This window comes from Tetrao urogallus, assembly GCF_951394365.1.
Source record: "Tetrao urogallus genome assembly, chromosome: 1".
Classification (NCBI taxonomy): domain Eukaryota; kingdom Metazoa; phylum Chordata; class Aves; order Galliformes; family Phasianidae; genus Tetrao; species Tetrao urogallus.
Window position 1 is genome coordinate 157,697,987 of NC_136813.1, and position 15,720 is coordinate 157,713,706.

General features: G+C 38.9%; 1 protein-coding gene across 1 annotated transcript in view; it reads right to left on the reverse strand.

The window, feature by feature from the left end:
- The window catches only part of TPH2 (tryptophan hydroxylase 2), a gene marked incomplete at both ends in the record, with an annotated part of 51,488 nt that overhangs the window by 22,750 nt on the left and 13,018 nt on the right, over positions 1 to 15,720 (reverse strand). Inside the window, 3 exons of the mRNA XM_079545691.1 lie at positions 5,130 to 5,256; positions 10,952 to 11,087; positions 12,751 to 12,947. Of these exons, the coding sequence (XP_079401817.1) occupies positions 5,130 to 5,256; positions 10,952 to 11,087; positions 12,751 to 12,947 (460 nt within the window). The remainder of the gene's footprint in view (positions 1 to 5,129; positions 5,257 to 10,951; positions 11,088 to 12,750; positions 12,948 to 15,720) is intronic.

Consider the following 15,720-nt stretch of genomic DNA (forward strand, 5'->3'; position numbering starts at 1 on the left):
CTTGGAATCTACAGTTTTTTCTCTCCCTTAATATGGTTCGGTGATATATGTACTGTACTGTCTTTTCGTTCACCTTTGTGCTCACCTATATGGTTAACATGCTGGAGGACAGATTTGATATCAGCACTTCAATTATTTTATCAAGAATTGTTGGAACAGGTCCTTAAAATCTGGGGACCATTATCTGTTATTAATACCTTCAGAATATTATACAGAGAAAAACCAGAGATTAGAGTATGCTTTAGAGCTGCAGTCTGTGTGCTAGGCAATACCTCACCTATCAAAGAAGGGCAATCCAATTCTCCTGATTCAAACAGATTTGTATGACTTTGCAACAGCTGAGAAGACAATAAGGTTCCATCACCCTTGTTCTCTGGTTCTTGTATCACTTCAGATTTTGCTTTCAGGCAATTTCCAACATATACATATAGGAATCTTTGCGTGGTGAAAATCAGGAGCAGACACAGCCCTAGCCACGTGCTTTTACTTCCCAAATGATGAACAATAAGGATATCAGTATTTCTAGTCTCATGCTGTCTGGCAGGACAATGTCTGGCTCCTTCATATATACTTTATGTCCTACCTTTTACACTGGGAACAGGTTCATCTTCTCTAAGTGACATGCATCCCAGTCAAGAGTCATTTCATGACTCTCTTAAGTCTGTTAAAATTTACTCAAGCAGTTTTCACATCATATTCACTCTCAGTAATTCATGCTGCAGCTCTTCTATTAATAAACAACAGGCGCAGACAGAAGCATCTCTTTTACAAGAAACTCTATTATGTCACCTCTGGACTTAGGTTACATGCTCTGCTCACTCCTGGCATTTGTCACACAATACAGCATACTATTTGGGATAAAGAAAAATGTTTGAACGTTGAACTTCAAAATGTTCAGTGAATGCCATAGCTCTTCAGCTATGATAGTAGGTTTTAGGTGGCCAGTACAAAATTATTTTTATGTGGCAGAATGGCTTCAGCAGGGGAGCTGACTGCAGACAGTGGTAGAGCAGTGGTAGATTGTTGCCTGTCATTTTGCTATATAAATGAGGAATATTCAAGAAACCTTAATTTTTCAGATGTATATTAAGAATGTTCAAAATCTCAAGCACTTCTGTAGTTTTCTTCTCTGCTCCATTTGTTTCCTTATGGAGGAAGACAGTTACCCAACTCACAAGCTGTACTTATGGCCTAGCACTAGTGATAGTACCTCTGGGACATGTTATCTGTTGTTTTGAAGATGAGATCACAGCAATTTGTCCTCTCCTTCAAGATATCTACTCAAAGTTACCACATGCAACCCACCCTTTGTCTGCAATGCTCGTTTCTTCCATTCTGTTTATGACCTCAGTAAACAATGCGTAATTGTCCTGAATCATATGCCAGTCGTTCAGTGTGGGAAAAGAACTAGAATGAAGACAAGAGAACTGGGCAGCGTAGGCCTTTGAGGAAAACAGGCAAATGAGTTCCCTCGAATTACCATCAATTTCTCCCAGATAGGCAGTTCTGAGCAATTTATTTTTTTTTTAATCCTAGTATATGTATGTAAAATATTTAGTATGTGATACATACACAGACAAATGACATTCATCTGTAGAAATATACAATTGGCCTCAGTCATTATCCAGGCAACATAAAACATTTAGATTTATAATAAGCCTGAAACACATTTTCAAGACCTCATCACACAATTTCTCACAGTTCCGTCAGATTATGATTCAATTCACTATTGTGGGGTTGGTGGCTTTTTTTTTTTTTTTTTTTTTTTTGCATAAAGGCAGACAAAACAATAGCCTCATGCTAATAAAATACCAGGAAAAACGTTGTCAAGAAAAATGAAAAGGTGCCAATCTTTTTTCAGTTCTGCAGAACTGAAGGTTTAAGTGCACCTTCCAGCAAGAAATTTTTGGAAAAAACTTGCTGGGACTAATTAATCCCTAATTGTCAAATTCTTGGATGGAAAGATTTGGTGATAAAGTGCATACAAACCACAGACACTGTGCTAACTGATTCTTTTCTGAGTGGAGCAAACTGACTGGTGGTGATTGAATTGTACATACACATCCTCCCCTTGCTCCCTTGCAGAAGGCAGCTTGAGCTGTGCTGGAAGAACCCAACAGTAGTGGGAGTCATTCCTGCCATCAGTAAAAAAGAAAGAATCCTGCTTATCAACTTGCAGCTTCACAAAGACAGCTGCTCTCCAGCTCCCAAGTCCACAAATTACAAGGTTATATCAGAATATAAACTGAGGTATATTTTTTGTACAATTTTCCTGACAAAACCTTATGTTATGTGCTATTAAATGTGTTATAAATTATATATTATATAAATTAATTGCAACACCTCATGTCAATTCCACCCTTCAGCTTACAGTTTGAGAGCTAAGTAGAAAAGACAGACTGTTTTCACACAGTACTAAAATAAACAGAAAGACCAGGCACACTTGAAAAATCAACTCAAAATCATTTTTTAGAACGTCACACAGAGTAGCACAAGACATTAGTTATGATGATTGTAATTAGCACCCAGACATACAAAGTCAATACTACATTTCCTCAGCTAGTAACTGCATTGTACCACAGGACAAGTGAAAAAAAGCGAATTGTGGAAATATTTTGCCTTGTTTCAGTAATCTGTCTCTCAATCACTTGTTTGTTTTTTTTTTTACTCCCCTAAAACACTGTAAGTGGAACAGCATCTCTTAAAAACTACCGCATATGCGTCTTTAGGATCTTTCACTACTCCATTTTTCAAGGCAAGAGAGCTTAAGTTTGAAAAGGAGCAGCAGCCATTCCAACCCTCTTGCTCCAATCTGACCAACAGACTTCAGCAAGGGGATGGGGTACTCTCCAATCCCTCTATTTTCAGCCCTCTTCCCCTGCAGGTGTCCTCCCTCCGGCTGACCAGCACCTCTGCAATGCTCCCCCATTTAATCTCTGCCCTCAGAGGCACTGCACAGAGGTGACTGATTGCCATGTACCAAATTATCCTGGTCTGCCCAGGGACAAGACTCCTGCTTGCTCTCCATGAACCATGTCAGATCTACAGAGACAAAGCCACCCACACATTTCCTTTGTAGCTCAAGACTGATCATACACAAAGAGCAGATCTATCAAGGCAGATACACAGTGGCTTTTGAGAGCAGAATGGAGCGGAAGATTAGGAAATCACCTGTAATAATTCTTCCCTTTCTAGTCTGAATTCCTAAGAGGCATTTTCTTCTCTTCCAGAGCCATTGTCCTCCCTGTAAGGGCTCAGCTGTTAATGTCACTATCTTTTGAAACAGGTCATGATAATGGCAAGCTAGCTTTGGGCATATTGCTTCAAGCTCATTAATATGCATGTTCTCTCTCCATTCATTTGTTTCTGTATTTACTTTGAAGTTGCCTAGCTGGAACCTGCATTGCTTTTCTGCATTAAGACTCTTGGCTGGCATTTTTCAGCTTGCCGCATCTGGTTTTTGTTGATTCTGTGTTGTGTTTTTTTTTTTTAATCTAGGTTGGAAATGGAACAGAATATTGCAAAAGTCAGTTAATAGCACATCAAGTGACATTTGGTGCCCAACTGAATGCATTTCTTGGCCTCCTCACCCTCTCCACTGAGATATGTTCTTTCTACTTGCTCTCAAACTGACTTTGTTTACATTGCAAATTTTAGGGCAAGTTACATCTCTGTATTTGTCAAGCACCTGCCTCAGGGGAGAATAGCTCTTCATTGTGCATCCACAAAAAAATAACAACACCTGGGTTACCATAAGGCTCTTCTCTAAATGTCTCTTCCACCTGAAAGAGCTATTTCCAGCATGGGAGGAGAAATCAACTTTGACTCAGATATCAAATTCTCAGTATGATAAGGAAAAGTGATTCAACTGTCTTCTTTTATTTTTGGCTTTGTGATTCGGGAGCAGTTCATTGTTCAGATGACATAGTCAGTCATAACTGAATTTCTGTGAGGGGGAAGAATAAAAGCATTTATATAATAATCAGAGGTCATTTTATATTAATATATCTCCCAAACAGATTAGTCTCAACCTTGTACGCTGCAACAGGTCCACGTCCATGTCATCTAAGGTTATTGTGGGGTGAAAGACTTGGACATACTATTTTCCTCAGAATACCCACAGAAATAGCCAGTTAGCTAGTTCTTCTTGAGGATGCAGGTCATGACAAGGTAGCTCTGCTTCCTACCAAGTCCATTCCTAGCAAATTTGCAAACACACAGCTTTCTTGAGTCCTCCCTACAAACAACAGTTTCTTCTCAGCAGGTAGCCATTATAAAAGCAAAGAACATATCCTGAAATGTGTGAGAGGAAGAGGCCAGGAGCAAAACATCAAGCCTGCCTAAGCAGAGAGTGGAGCTGTCTGATTATATAAATTTGCTGGCCTCTTCTGGAAGGCTAGAGGAGAAAAAAAGAAAAAAAGAAAAAAAACAGGTACTAACTCCTTTTTCAGCAGACTCTAAGACACTGCTAAAACAGTGTATCAAAACTATGATAGTTTAATAGAGCTTTTATTGAATCTGCTTGTAATAGAGTCCAGTTAAATTGATGAAATACAAAATTCAGCTCACAGCCACTGGCTGAGGCAGTTGACCGCAGTCTAGATCTACTGCTGCTTAATCTTGGCTTAGTAACTACATATTTTCCAACAGGAACAGTAGTAAGGATGTAAAATCATTTTAAAATCCATCACACACTACAATGCAGTGAGCATCTGCAAGACTGATAAGTGAATGCAGGAACAGCAATGCTAAGAGCCAAAGTGGCCACCTGTGGAGGAACTAACAAAGCAGAGCTGAGAGCGTACACCAAAATATTTTCTTCTATTTTTTCTCCCCCAGAATTACCTTACTTACTTGTTTTCAGTACCTTAAAGCAAACAAAATCCATTTCAGTGAACCCTTGAAACTGGATTGTTACTCCAGATAAATAATAAAACTGATTACCCAAGCATTAGCATGTTTAGCTTTGCTCCTAATAAAAACAATGGAAAAAGACCTAAAGCTCTGTGATTGTCACAGCACAGTCACTCATAATTTGAACCAGCTCTGGTAAAAACAATGCATGTCACTTCATTAATCAAAAAGGATGACAGGTAAGAGAGAGCATGCTACAGAACAATTTAACTCACGGTGGCTAATTTCTGAACATCTTCATCAGATGCTCCCAATGAAGCGAGTCCTATCTCTTGTGAAAACTGGGCAAACTTAGGATCAGCAAGTAGAGGCACATGTCCCAAAAGTTCATGGCATGTATCCCTAGAGGAATGGGAATGAGAAGAGAGCCATTACAGGAATAAATGCTATAGTAATTCCATAATCAATTTAACATAAACAATTTTGGTCAGACCTCTACTCAAAATGTCTTATCACAAAACATATTTTTCACATTACGGTTCTTCCCTGTGCACAGTTCTACATAAAGACATGAGTTTATTTCTATTAAATGGATTAACACCACTTTTTCCATGATTTCCCCATCGTTTACAGACTAACTGGAAGGTACAATCACTGCTGTCTTTCAGGCTTAGTTCCATGAAGAGCAAATTGCTTGTCTTACAATACAGTTTACAGCAATTCTATCCACACAAATCAAGTTCAAAACCCAACACAAACTCTTCCTCTTCTCCATTCCCCTTTCCACATCCCGGTACAGCTCCACAACCAAACATTTCGCAGCTTACCTGTAGAAATTTAGCACAATAATTACAAAGTTATCTGGTGTGTCTAACTACACATTTGCCCTGACTTCCTATTGTAATCAGTGGTTACTTTTATTATGAAGTCGAGTTCTCACCAGGCAGGTTTCAGAAAAAAGCAGATAACCTGTCTTTTTTCAAAAAAAACTACTGTCTACACCTGTAAGTGCATTATTAGTCACAACAAAGCGCAAATATAAGTCTACAAAAAACTGCTAACCAAACACACAAAAGTGCACATGTATCATCTACAAAAGCTCTCAAACAATTCTGAAAGTTTTGGTGCATTTGTTCACAGAAAATAATGGACTTGGTAGTAAAGTTCACTTTTAAAAAATCAGATCTGACATTTCCTTTGCTTTTGTCTCTTCAAAGACATTTCTCTTGTTTTTTTCTTTTAAGCTGTAAACAAATGTTTTAAAGGCAGGGAGAAAACATCAAGATATTTGCTTTCTATCCAAAAATCATCCTATTTGTCTTTTATAAACTATTTTTGTTCTAAAAGACACAGAACCTGACACTTCAGATAAATCATAAAAACAACGCTATATATAATTTAGAGTTTCTGATTCTTATTCGCTATTCCTTACCATAAATTCTGTGCCAACTGTGCCTAGATAGACACTACCTTCTGAATGTGTGCAAATGAGCATTACCATAGCACTTCTGGCATTCTTAGTTTGCCTCAGCAACAGCCTATCAGAAATGCAGTTCGGGTATTGCAGGCCATCTTCTCCACTCAGATGGTCTCACTCATTGCTTACCAACATTTGCTCATGTTACATTCGCACTTTCTGGTGAGATGCATACAGCTCTGAAGCTGTGTACGACAAGTTGGAACTGAGTTCACATTCAAGTAATTCATCCGATCATCCAGAATAATTACCAAATCTCACTTCTCTTCTTTCCCAGGCATAAGTATTTCCAAAAGATGCGGGGGACATAAGCAAACGCTCATGACACATGAGCACACGTTCCATAGACACTGACTAGAGATTCAGTTGCAGTAATACCGACTGAGTGTACTGCCTGAAAAAGAGGAGGCTGAAGGGAGGACCCGTGGTGGCCTACAGCTCCTCTTGAAGGGAGCAGAAGGGCACCAGGAACAGAGGGAACAGCATGGAGCTTTGTCAGGGGAGGGTCAGGCTGGGGATTAGGAGAATGATCTTCACGAGAGGGTAGTCAGGCCATGGAACAGGCAGCCCAGGGCAGTGGTCACAGCATCAAGGCAACAAAGTGCAAGAAGCATTTGGACAACACTACTGACATAAGGATTTGATTTTTGGGTGATCCTGTGCGCAGCCAGGAGTTGCTTTCAATGATCCTTATCAGTGCCCTCCAAATCAGGATCTTCTGTGATTGTATGCTTACCTTTACTGGTGTTCTTATCTCTCTATTCAACAGCTAAGGAACATGTATGATACGTACAGCTGGCCAAGAACAGTATCAGACTTAGTTACTTAGCTAAAGAAAATTGTTTGCTTTTTTGTTTTCCTCCCTCATTCTCTGGCAAAGTTTGTGTTTCTTTCTGAAAGTAAGATCTTTTCTCCCTTTTTCTACATCACAGCATGCCCTTCTAGAACACAAGAGATTCCTGCTTTCTCTGTTTTTCTTCAAAACAGCTGACAAGAAGACTTTTCTTTCCTTGCCTCCATACCCTTTCGCTTGGTGGTGCTCTGAGACATGAAAGATGATCAAAGTTTCCTACCACAAGATCTGTAGCTTAGACAGTATTCCTTTCCTCATTAGAGTTCAGACTTGAAAAATTGGCTTGCTCCGCATGGTATTTCTTTGTTCAGGAGATGGTTTGCATCACTTGGGCGGATAATCAAAGGGTAATGACCCTTTTTTACTAATTTAGTTTCAGTCACAACAATTTCTTGTCATCTCCTGCAAGGTTTAGCTTACTAATAACACAAAGAACTGCAGAAAAATGGAGTTTGCTGTATGATGGATACACTGAGAGAATTACCAGTGCCAAACAATTCACTGGAGGAGTCTGATTTCTCTAGCCATTACCTTCAGTGCAGAAAGGGGCCACAAACGCACTCCCTGGAAGTCCAGAGCTTGTAATTCCACTTCCCATCCACACTGAAGAAATCAACACAGACTGCCGAACACTTCACCAGATCTATTTAAGGTAACTTCATACTAGTAGTTCAAATAAGGAGAACAAAGAAAAATGAGCGGGGACTGGCTTCAAGTTCTTGGCTCCAGGAAGGATTCTGCAATGCTTGTGGTACCTGACTGAGTATCTACATCTCTATTTTCCTGTGCAGAAGTTGCAGCTCCCAGAAACAAGTGAGCAAAGACGTGTTTTTCCTAGTTCTGCACTGGGGTATAGGCTCTTTATGTCACTTCCACCCTCACACAAAAAGAGAACAGACAAAGGCTAGCCTGGCCCTATAAACTTGTCTTTCTGCTGGTAAGAGGAGGAAAATGCAGAGGCAGAAAATACTTCTCTTCTGCCTTCAGTTTGTAGATTTTTCCATTAAAACTATTGTTTTAACTGAGTAGTTATAAAAAAAAAAAAAAGGAAGCTTGAAACCATGAAACCAAAGAGCACGGGGAAAAAACAAAAAACTAAACAGTAACAGAAAAACACCACAAAAACCCACACCTTCCAGGAAGAACCATGAACCAGCATTTGAGATTGTCACTGGAGTCTGCTAGATTTCCCTGCCAGTCTGGTCCTTTATAGATAGCCTAAACAACATAATTCTTTGCTTAACTACCAAGGCTTGATTCTTTTGTTTTGTTTTATTCAGAAAATAATTAAGTTCCTTTAATTTATTCCCACACATCGCTCAGAGAAAATCAGATTTTTGTATTGCACTTTTCACAGCAAAAGATTTTTCTTGAAGTAAATTAGCAGAGCAGAGGAAATCTATATAACTCTGTGACCGTAGTAGGAACATAATGAAACTGAGGAAGAAATGTTTTAAAATGCATATAGTAGTGATACAGATCAAACCAAATGAACTCTCTAATTTGTATCTAGCTCTATATCCTGGGTGTTAAATCTGATGGAAAGCCCACTGAAGTCAAAAGGAGTCTTTTTAGCAGGTTTATATCATTGAAATGCAACATTCACCAAGCCATGGACCTGCAACAAACCTCATTATGGTCCCATATATCAACTAGTACATCTCAGGGCATTGCAGCTGCAGCAGAAGATGAAGAGCTGTCCTTCCTCAAGTCAGTTTAGTTTTGCCATTGATTTCAACAGAGCCAGAATTTCACTCTACATTTCCAATAACAATTACTATGTGCTCCATTTTATGAAAAGAAATCACACACAATTTGAAAGGGATTTTCAAAATTCTCCTACAGAGTTCCTCCCAGTCAGTGCAACATTTTAAATAGTTTCAGAACAAGCAGGTCTGCAGAAAGAAAGCAACATAATTAGGGCGTGACAACTTCCTTCCTCTATTAGTCATATTTAGAGCTGTTAAGACCAAAACCTGAATTTTTAAGCTCAGCCCAAACAGGGAACAAAATTATTAATTCTATTTTAATAAGTGATAAGTAAGTCATAAGACACTGGCTTTCCAGATGCCACAACCAGAAAGGTTACAGAAAGTAGGTGTAATTACTAAGGTTTTAGTATGATGCAGAGTAATTCTGAAAGTAAGCAGTATCCTGAAAACCATACAGGTCACAAATATACAAATCAATGAACGTGAGAACATTAGCAAGAATACAGGCACACTTGCTTGTTTCCTGGATGATGTTCCACTTAGAGTTATATACCTAAATCCCCTATCAACAGATGAAAGCCCACTCCTAATTATATATGAGGTTAATAAAAATCTGAGTATTGCTGAATACTGGCAGGTGTTGCAAACACTAAAGAAAATATTTGGTGCAATGCCTAGTATTTCCTAAGTGTAATTTATTTTTTTGAAATATCTACAGATGTTCTCAGGCAGACCAGAGGAGGTCCAGCACCATACATACAAGACACTCTTTCTGGGTTTTACATTGTAGCAATTACCTTAAAACTTTCAAAAATTAAAGTCCTAATTACAGAGATTACAGAAGTGAGTGCATTAATTGAGACACCAGCACCTCTTACCCAACACAAACATGCACACAAAACTAGCCTCACGGTACCTCAGCAGATACTCTGCTCTGTTCACACACTGAAAAAGATGAGTGGATACGCGTGGTACAGCACCACCTGCTGACTCTGTCCAGAATAACGTTACAGCATTTTTAGATGCAGCTTACTATGCAGTTCCATTAATCCTTTTACATAAAAAAAAAAAAAAATACTATTCCATGGCTTCAGCACTCTATTCAGGAAATCAAAGTTAGGCATGGGTCCAAGTGTTCACATGAGTGAAGCTGAATACATACATATGAACCCTTTATTTCTGCCAAATTTTACAGAAAGTAGCATGAGCTGAATAATCAGTGCTGCAATTTCATAGTAGCTTTCTGGTAAGTGATTCACTACATAAATACCATTCCTGTGGTTTGCAAGATTAGCTGATGCTTTTGGTGAAACTGCCTCCATACTAGCTGGCATGTTAGTACTGCACAGAGCACAACACGTGTAACACAACAATCAAAATCACTTCAATCTTTTTTTCCTTCCACATTTTCAGCAAGAGATCAACAGCTAGAATATTTCATCTCAACACATAATATTCTGTTCCAAAAAAGCTGCAGTGTTGTTCCATGAGAGTCATAATTGATGTTCATCTTCTTCCTAATAATGTTCTCTGTAACAAACTTCATACATAACACCCTCTCTGGGTGAAAGAACTGTGCCTCATGATTTGCTTTGGCTGTTTCATAGGCACAGTACAAAGTTCAGCTGCAGAGTCTGGCCCCAAAAAGATAAATGGAGATACAAGACAACCAAACTATAATTCCAAAAGCAAATTTTTTCAAGAGATTCAGGGCTTCCTTTTCAAGCTTCTTTCTTTAGCTGTCCATCAGAAAAAGTCAAACTGTAGTCACTTTTTCAAAATACATATTTGAAAGCTCCATCTTCCACTACAAAATAATACAGGTAGATTTTTTGATCCACTAGATAAATAACACAGCTATTTAAGACCTTTGTAAAAAGTCCATGAGAAAACTCCTAATCAAATTCAGATTCTTCAGCATGAAGGGCTTTATCACTGACAGGGTAACTACATTTGTGACACGGTTCTTCTTTTCAACCTTGCCTATTTCACTTGGGTCTTTTAAGGATCCTACAAGCACATTTTTTCACCACGAAAGCAAATGAAGCAACTTACGGTTCTGGGGTGTAGAGAGGATCCGAGCCATGTCGTACATACTGAGTACAGTGAAAAACTCTGTATGCTAAGCCAGCTAGAAAGTCTCGAGGAGAGAGATATCCAGCAACCGGTCTCACTGTGAAGCCAGACCTTTCTGAAGTGAAGGAGATAATAAAATACCATATTATAAATTACTATATCAATTTCTAAGGACAAGTAACGGGTCTGCAGTTAATTACCAGAAGCATGGCATGGAGACTCTTGGCTGAAGGTCACCACACATAATCTTCATCTATTAAGAAGAAGAATTATTCTGCATTGCTAGTGTATTTTTAATGAAAACACCTCGAGGTACTTCAAAGTTTGTTTAAATAACTTTGTATAGAAAGGAAGGTAAAGTGCCATAAGGGATGTTCTCAAATCACAAAGCATCTGATTTTTACATCTGGCAGCAAAGCAGGAAAAAGTTATCCAAAACAGAGGATGACTTCTGCAAAATGTATTGAAAACAAACAGAACAAAATAGGATTAAACCAAACCTGCCCTTATTTTTTTTTTTTTTTTTTTTTTTTTTTTTTTTTTTTTACAGATAAATACTGCTTTGTGATAGTAAAATACTGAATTTCAAATCTAAAGTCCTCATTTAAATGTTTAACAAAGTGTTCAGTTGACAGATTAGTCCTAGTGGAGAATTATTTCAGATTGAATAACTTTGAAGAGGACATTTCTCCCCCAAACTCATTCTTAATTCCTTGCAAGTGTTTACAAGATATTGTTCCAAGCATTTCTTCAACAAATATTAGTGCATTCTATCCAGTCTAAAAACATATTTGTGAAAAATATGCTAGTTTTTGTGTTTCTAGTTAAGGAAAAAGAGCCTAATTCCTTAGGGATCATAGTGCAGTCTATGAGAATCCCAGGACACATCAAAATCAAAAGATCAATGAGTCACTTATCAGTAAATGCAATTACTGACAACCAAGAGTTAAGGATGAAGCAGGGACTGGGGAAAGTAAGCCGCTCATTATCAATTTTGTATTTCTTTTAGTTAAAAATCTACGCTTGGGAGAACACACTTAGCCTTTTTCTTTTTTTCCTCTACATAACACTTAACAGCCCATAACATTGTTTTCTAAACACATGTCTGTACAGTATCTTAATTCCTGAGCACCTGAGGAAGAAGATTAAGGCATAAGGATGTGTGTCTGAAAGAAGACCTGGGAGAAGAGAAAATCTTAACTGAACGCTTTGGCATTGGCAGCTCTGGAGTTAAAAACCAACAGGTTCTTCTCGTCTGTCGCTTCTCCTTCCACATGGGATACATTTCCATCACAGATGAGAAAGCAGAGTATTTCCAAACTTAAATAAGTGATATCCTGATCATTTAAAAATACCACAGAAGTTGTAGATCATCCATGGAACCCCACTGATTTTCTCCATACATCAGTGTGAGCCTCATGAGGTTTTAAGCAGTCTGGAGAGCCTCATATTTTCCTTTTTCCTACATAGGTTAGATAAGTGGGAACACACACTGTGGTTACCAGGACACCCATGCTCCATTATGAGAACAGCAGAGCTAACTCAGCTCTTTTTCACCATACACAAGGACTTTTCTCCCTGTGTAGGACAACACCAATGCGGCATGTGATTATTTATTTAACTCATCTCAGCTTCATATCCTCTTCCATGAAAAGGATAAACCACAGCTGGCTGATAGCACTGGGAGCCTTTCTATTCAATATGCTTTGCATTACATTCTAACAGAAAGGAGTGTTTCAAGAAGCATTACCTACTGATAAATCAAACATGAATCTTACCTTTAAGAAAAACAGAGACATCTTCCAGCTGAGGCACATTATCCTCTCTATATCCACAGTACTTAGTCAGCAGAGGAAAGTTCTTTAAATATTCACGACAAGCATGGGTGGGATAGAGTTTGCTGAGTTCCCTGAACACCACCCCCCATGTTTTAATTTCTTCAGCTGTGTACTCCACTCTGGGAATGGGTTGACCACTGTTGAGGGGAAAAAAAAAAGGGATATTATAGAGAATATTTGAATACAGATTGTATATTGACTCTGGATGGCAGAATTTCTGTGCTACTGTAATAATTATAACTACATAGAGCCTGTTAAAAAAAAAACAAACTACTTTAAAGTGATAACTAGATCCTTAGAATTCCTTAGAATTTTTTCCTAATGCTATGTTGTACGTATTACATTTATTTCATAAGAACTGCATTTCTTAATATGCAGTGAGATGACTTCCATAACATAACAGAAAGACGGATTTCTTATCTGATGCATCTGTATACCAAAGTAATAGCTTTGCTTTCTGCCACTTTTGTAATGGTTAGCTGAAGCTCCAAATTCAGTTTAACTTGTACATTCAGTAAAACCATCAGTTGATTGCTCTGTCTGTTCCCTGCAACACACAATATTCACAGGCTCTCATTTTAAAAATGAAGATTAGGCAATTATCTAGATGTTTAGAAACACATAGAAACAACAAAGTACATATACTTATTATTTAGACCATTGTGCATGTGTTTGGAACCCCACGTTCATTCAAGACTACATGATGAGGAAGCCCGCCTCGGAGCCAACAGCCCAGAATAAATTAAACTAAGACTTTAAATACATCTCTCAGCATTTTTCTTCTACACAATTTCTCTGCCTCCTCCACCTTACATAGATGCAGAGAAATTGCAGAGCAGGAGCCTCCCAGGGAGCTTGCTGATCTGTCTGTCACATCCAAGATTTGCCTCGAGTGGTTACAGCTAATTCAAAACTGAATGACAGCACAGAGCGTGAGGGGCTCCTTCCAATTTGCACTGACTTGCATTTAGCTTTAAGGAATTTCCCATGACATAATCTTCATCTATCATTATGACTTCCCTCTAGAAACTTTATAATCTTTCTCTGGATTTAATGTTCACAATCTACTACAAGCAACTACAAAATCTGCCATCTCCTCAGGTATCCTTCTCTTCCCTCAGACTGCTGATGAGCACAGATTAGGCAGAGGGATTCCAGGTCCCTACCTCCCACAGCCCTGCCACAGAGCTGGCACCATGGGTACTCCCAGCTCAGTGTTGCAGCGTCCTCCGCAGACCCAGACAACAGCCTTGGCTGTCCCACCAGCAGTGTGCACAGCATAATCCTGCTGCAGCACAACTACAGTGCTGTGTATTTGCTAGAGCAGTTGAGTTTCCCTCCTGGCTCTCATCTGGTTTATAATCTTGTCTTCACCATGCCAAGTAACAAGGAACGAGCCCTTTTGTCACATGTGACTGCTGTTAAGCAGTCTCTCCATGCACAAAGAGAAGAGCATCTGCCCTACATTTGTTTGTGGTTGTCCCCTTATCTTTGCTGAAAACTTACTATTTAATCCCCTCACCTTTCACTATGTCAAAGTATTCTGATCCATAGAGGCATCTGTCAGTCAAAGGATACTTTGTATGAGACGCTCACACTTGTCAAAAATGCCCTGAAGATCCAATACATTAAATTTGCTAGTTCTCCTTCCGCCACTCTTTTGCAGACACGACAAGAATTGCAATGCATGTGGTGAAGCATTGCTCACCAGCAGAAACTGCACTGGGTCCATGTCTGTTATGCTGTGGGAGCCAATCCTTCAGATCCAGTATCTGTCTTCACCTGCACAGACCATCAATCTTAAACTGCTGCCAGCTCATGGGAAGGATAACAGAGCTACTCTAAATCGTATCATACACACCAGGTACAAACAGACTGGTACTCCACCCACCTGGGGCTGCCAGAGCTGTGCAGGAGCCTCATCCCTTTTCCCTAGATGCAGCATCTACTATGGATACTGCCATTACAGGTCAGCACTGGCCCAGCAAAGCTGAAGAAATCTGAGTGCCAGTGGGAAAAAAAATCAAGATTCTATTTAGCACATAACTAGAGAAGTATAAAGAAAACCAGGGTCCTGACGCTTGTTCACTCTTCTCTAGGAGGTTTATAATATAGTAATTGTTTCAATTAATTCATTAGTACTGAAATAAGGTTCACTGAACATTAATTCCTTATTAGAATTTATGCCTAGTAGCACTGATCTTATTTAAAGATGATGGTGATACTGCTTTCTTTATTAAGAGTGCTTTCTTTATTGACAGGACGGAGGTAGCCAGACTCAAGGGTGGATTGTGCCATTCTTTCACTTTTCTCACCCTCTTACAAGCATGACCCACCTTGCTTTCATCACCCAATAAATCACACCAAAGGACAGCCTAGTCAGCCACAAGCAAACTGGCTTTGCAAGGACATTAAAGGCTAACCTAACCTGAATTTTCATTTCCCCTTATTAAAATGGTCTTTCCATTTTGCCACAGTCATGAGCTATCAACTCATATTATGAATCTCCTCTATAAGCCTTGCATTTCTCTTCCAGATTTAATTTTCTCAACACTTCTGCAATCTCTAATCAGTCTCAAAGGGCTAATTAGCAAGTTTAACACATTTTCACTATCTTTAGGATATAAGCTATGTGAAGGAGGGAGGAATATTTATTTTTTGGTCCATTTATTTCACAGAGTCGATCTTCATTGATGTGCTCTATTAGCACATCTTTCCCTTTAACACCTAGCACCAGCAAGGATCTGCTCTTCTAGGTTCACATCTTAGTGTTTTTCTCTCTGTCCCCAGCTGAGGCCTCTTTATGTTCTATCAAAAAAGGACATCTACTGCTTCAGAACAGCAACTCATAAAGGAAATGTCAGTCAGGGATTTTCAACTCAATAATTTTTGACAGAGCCATCTCCTTGA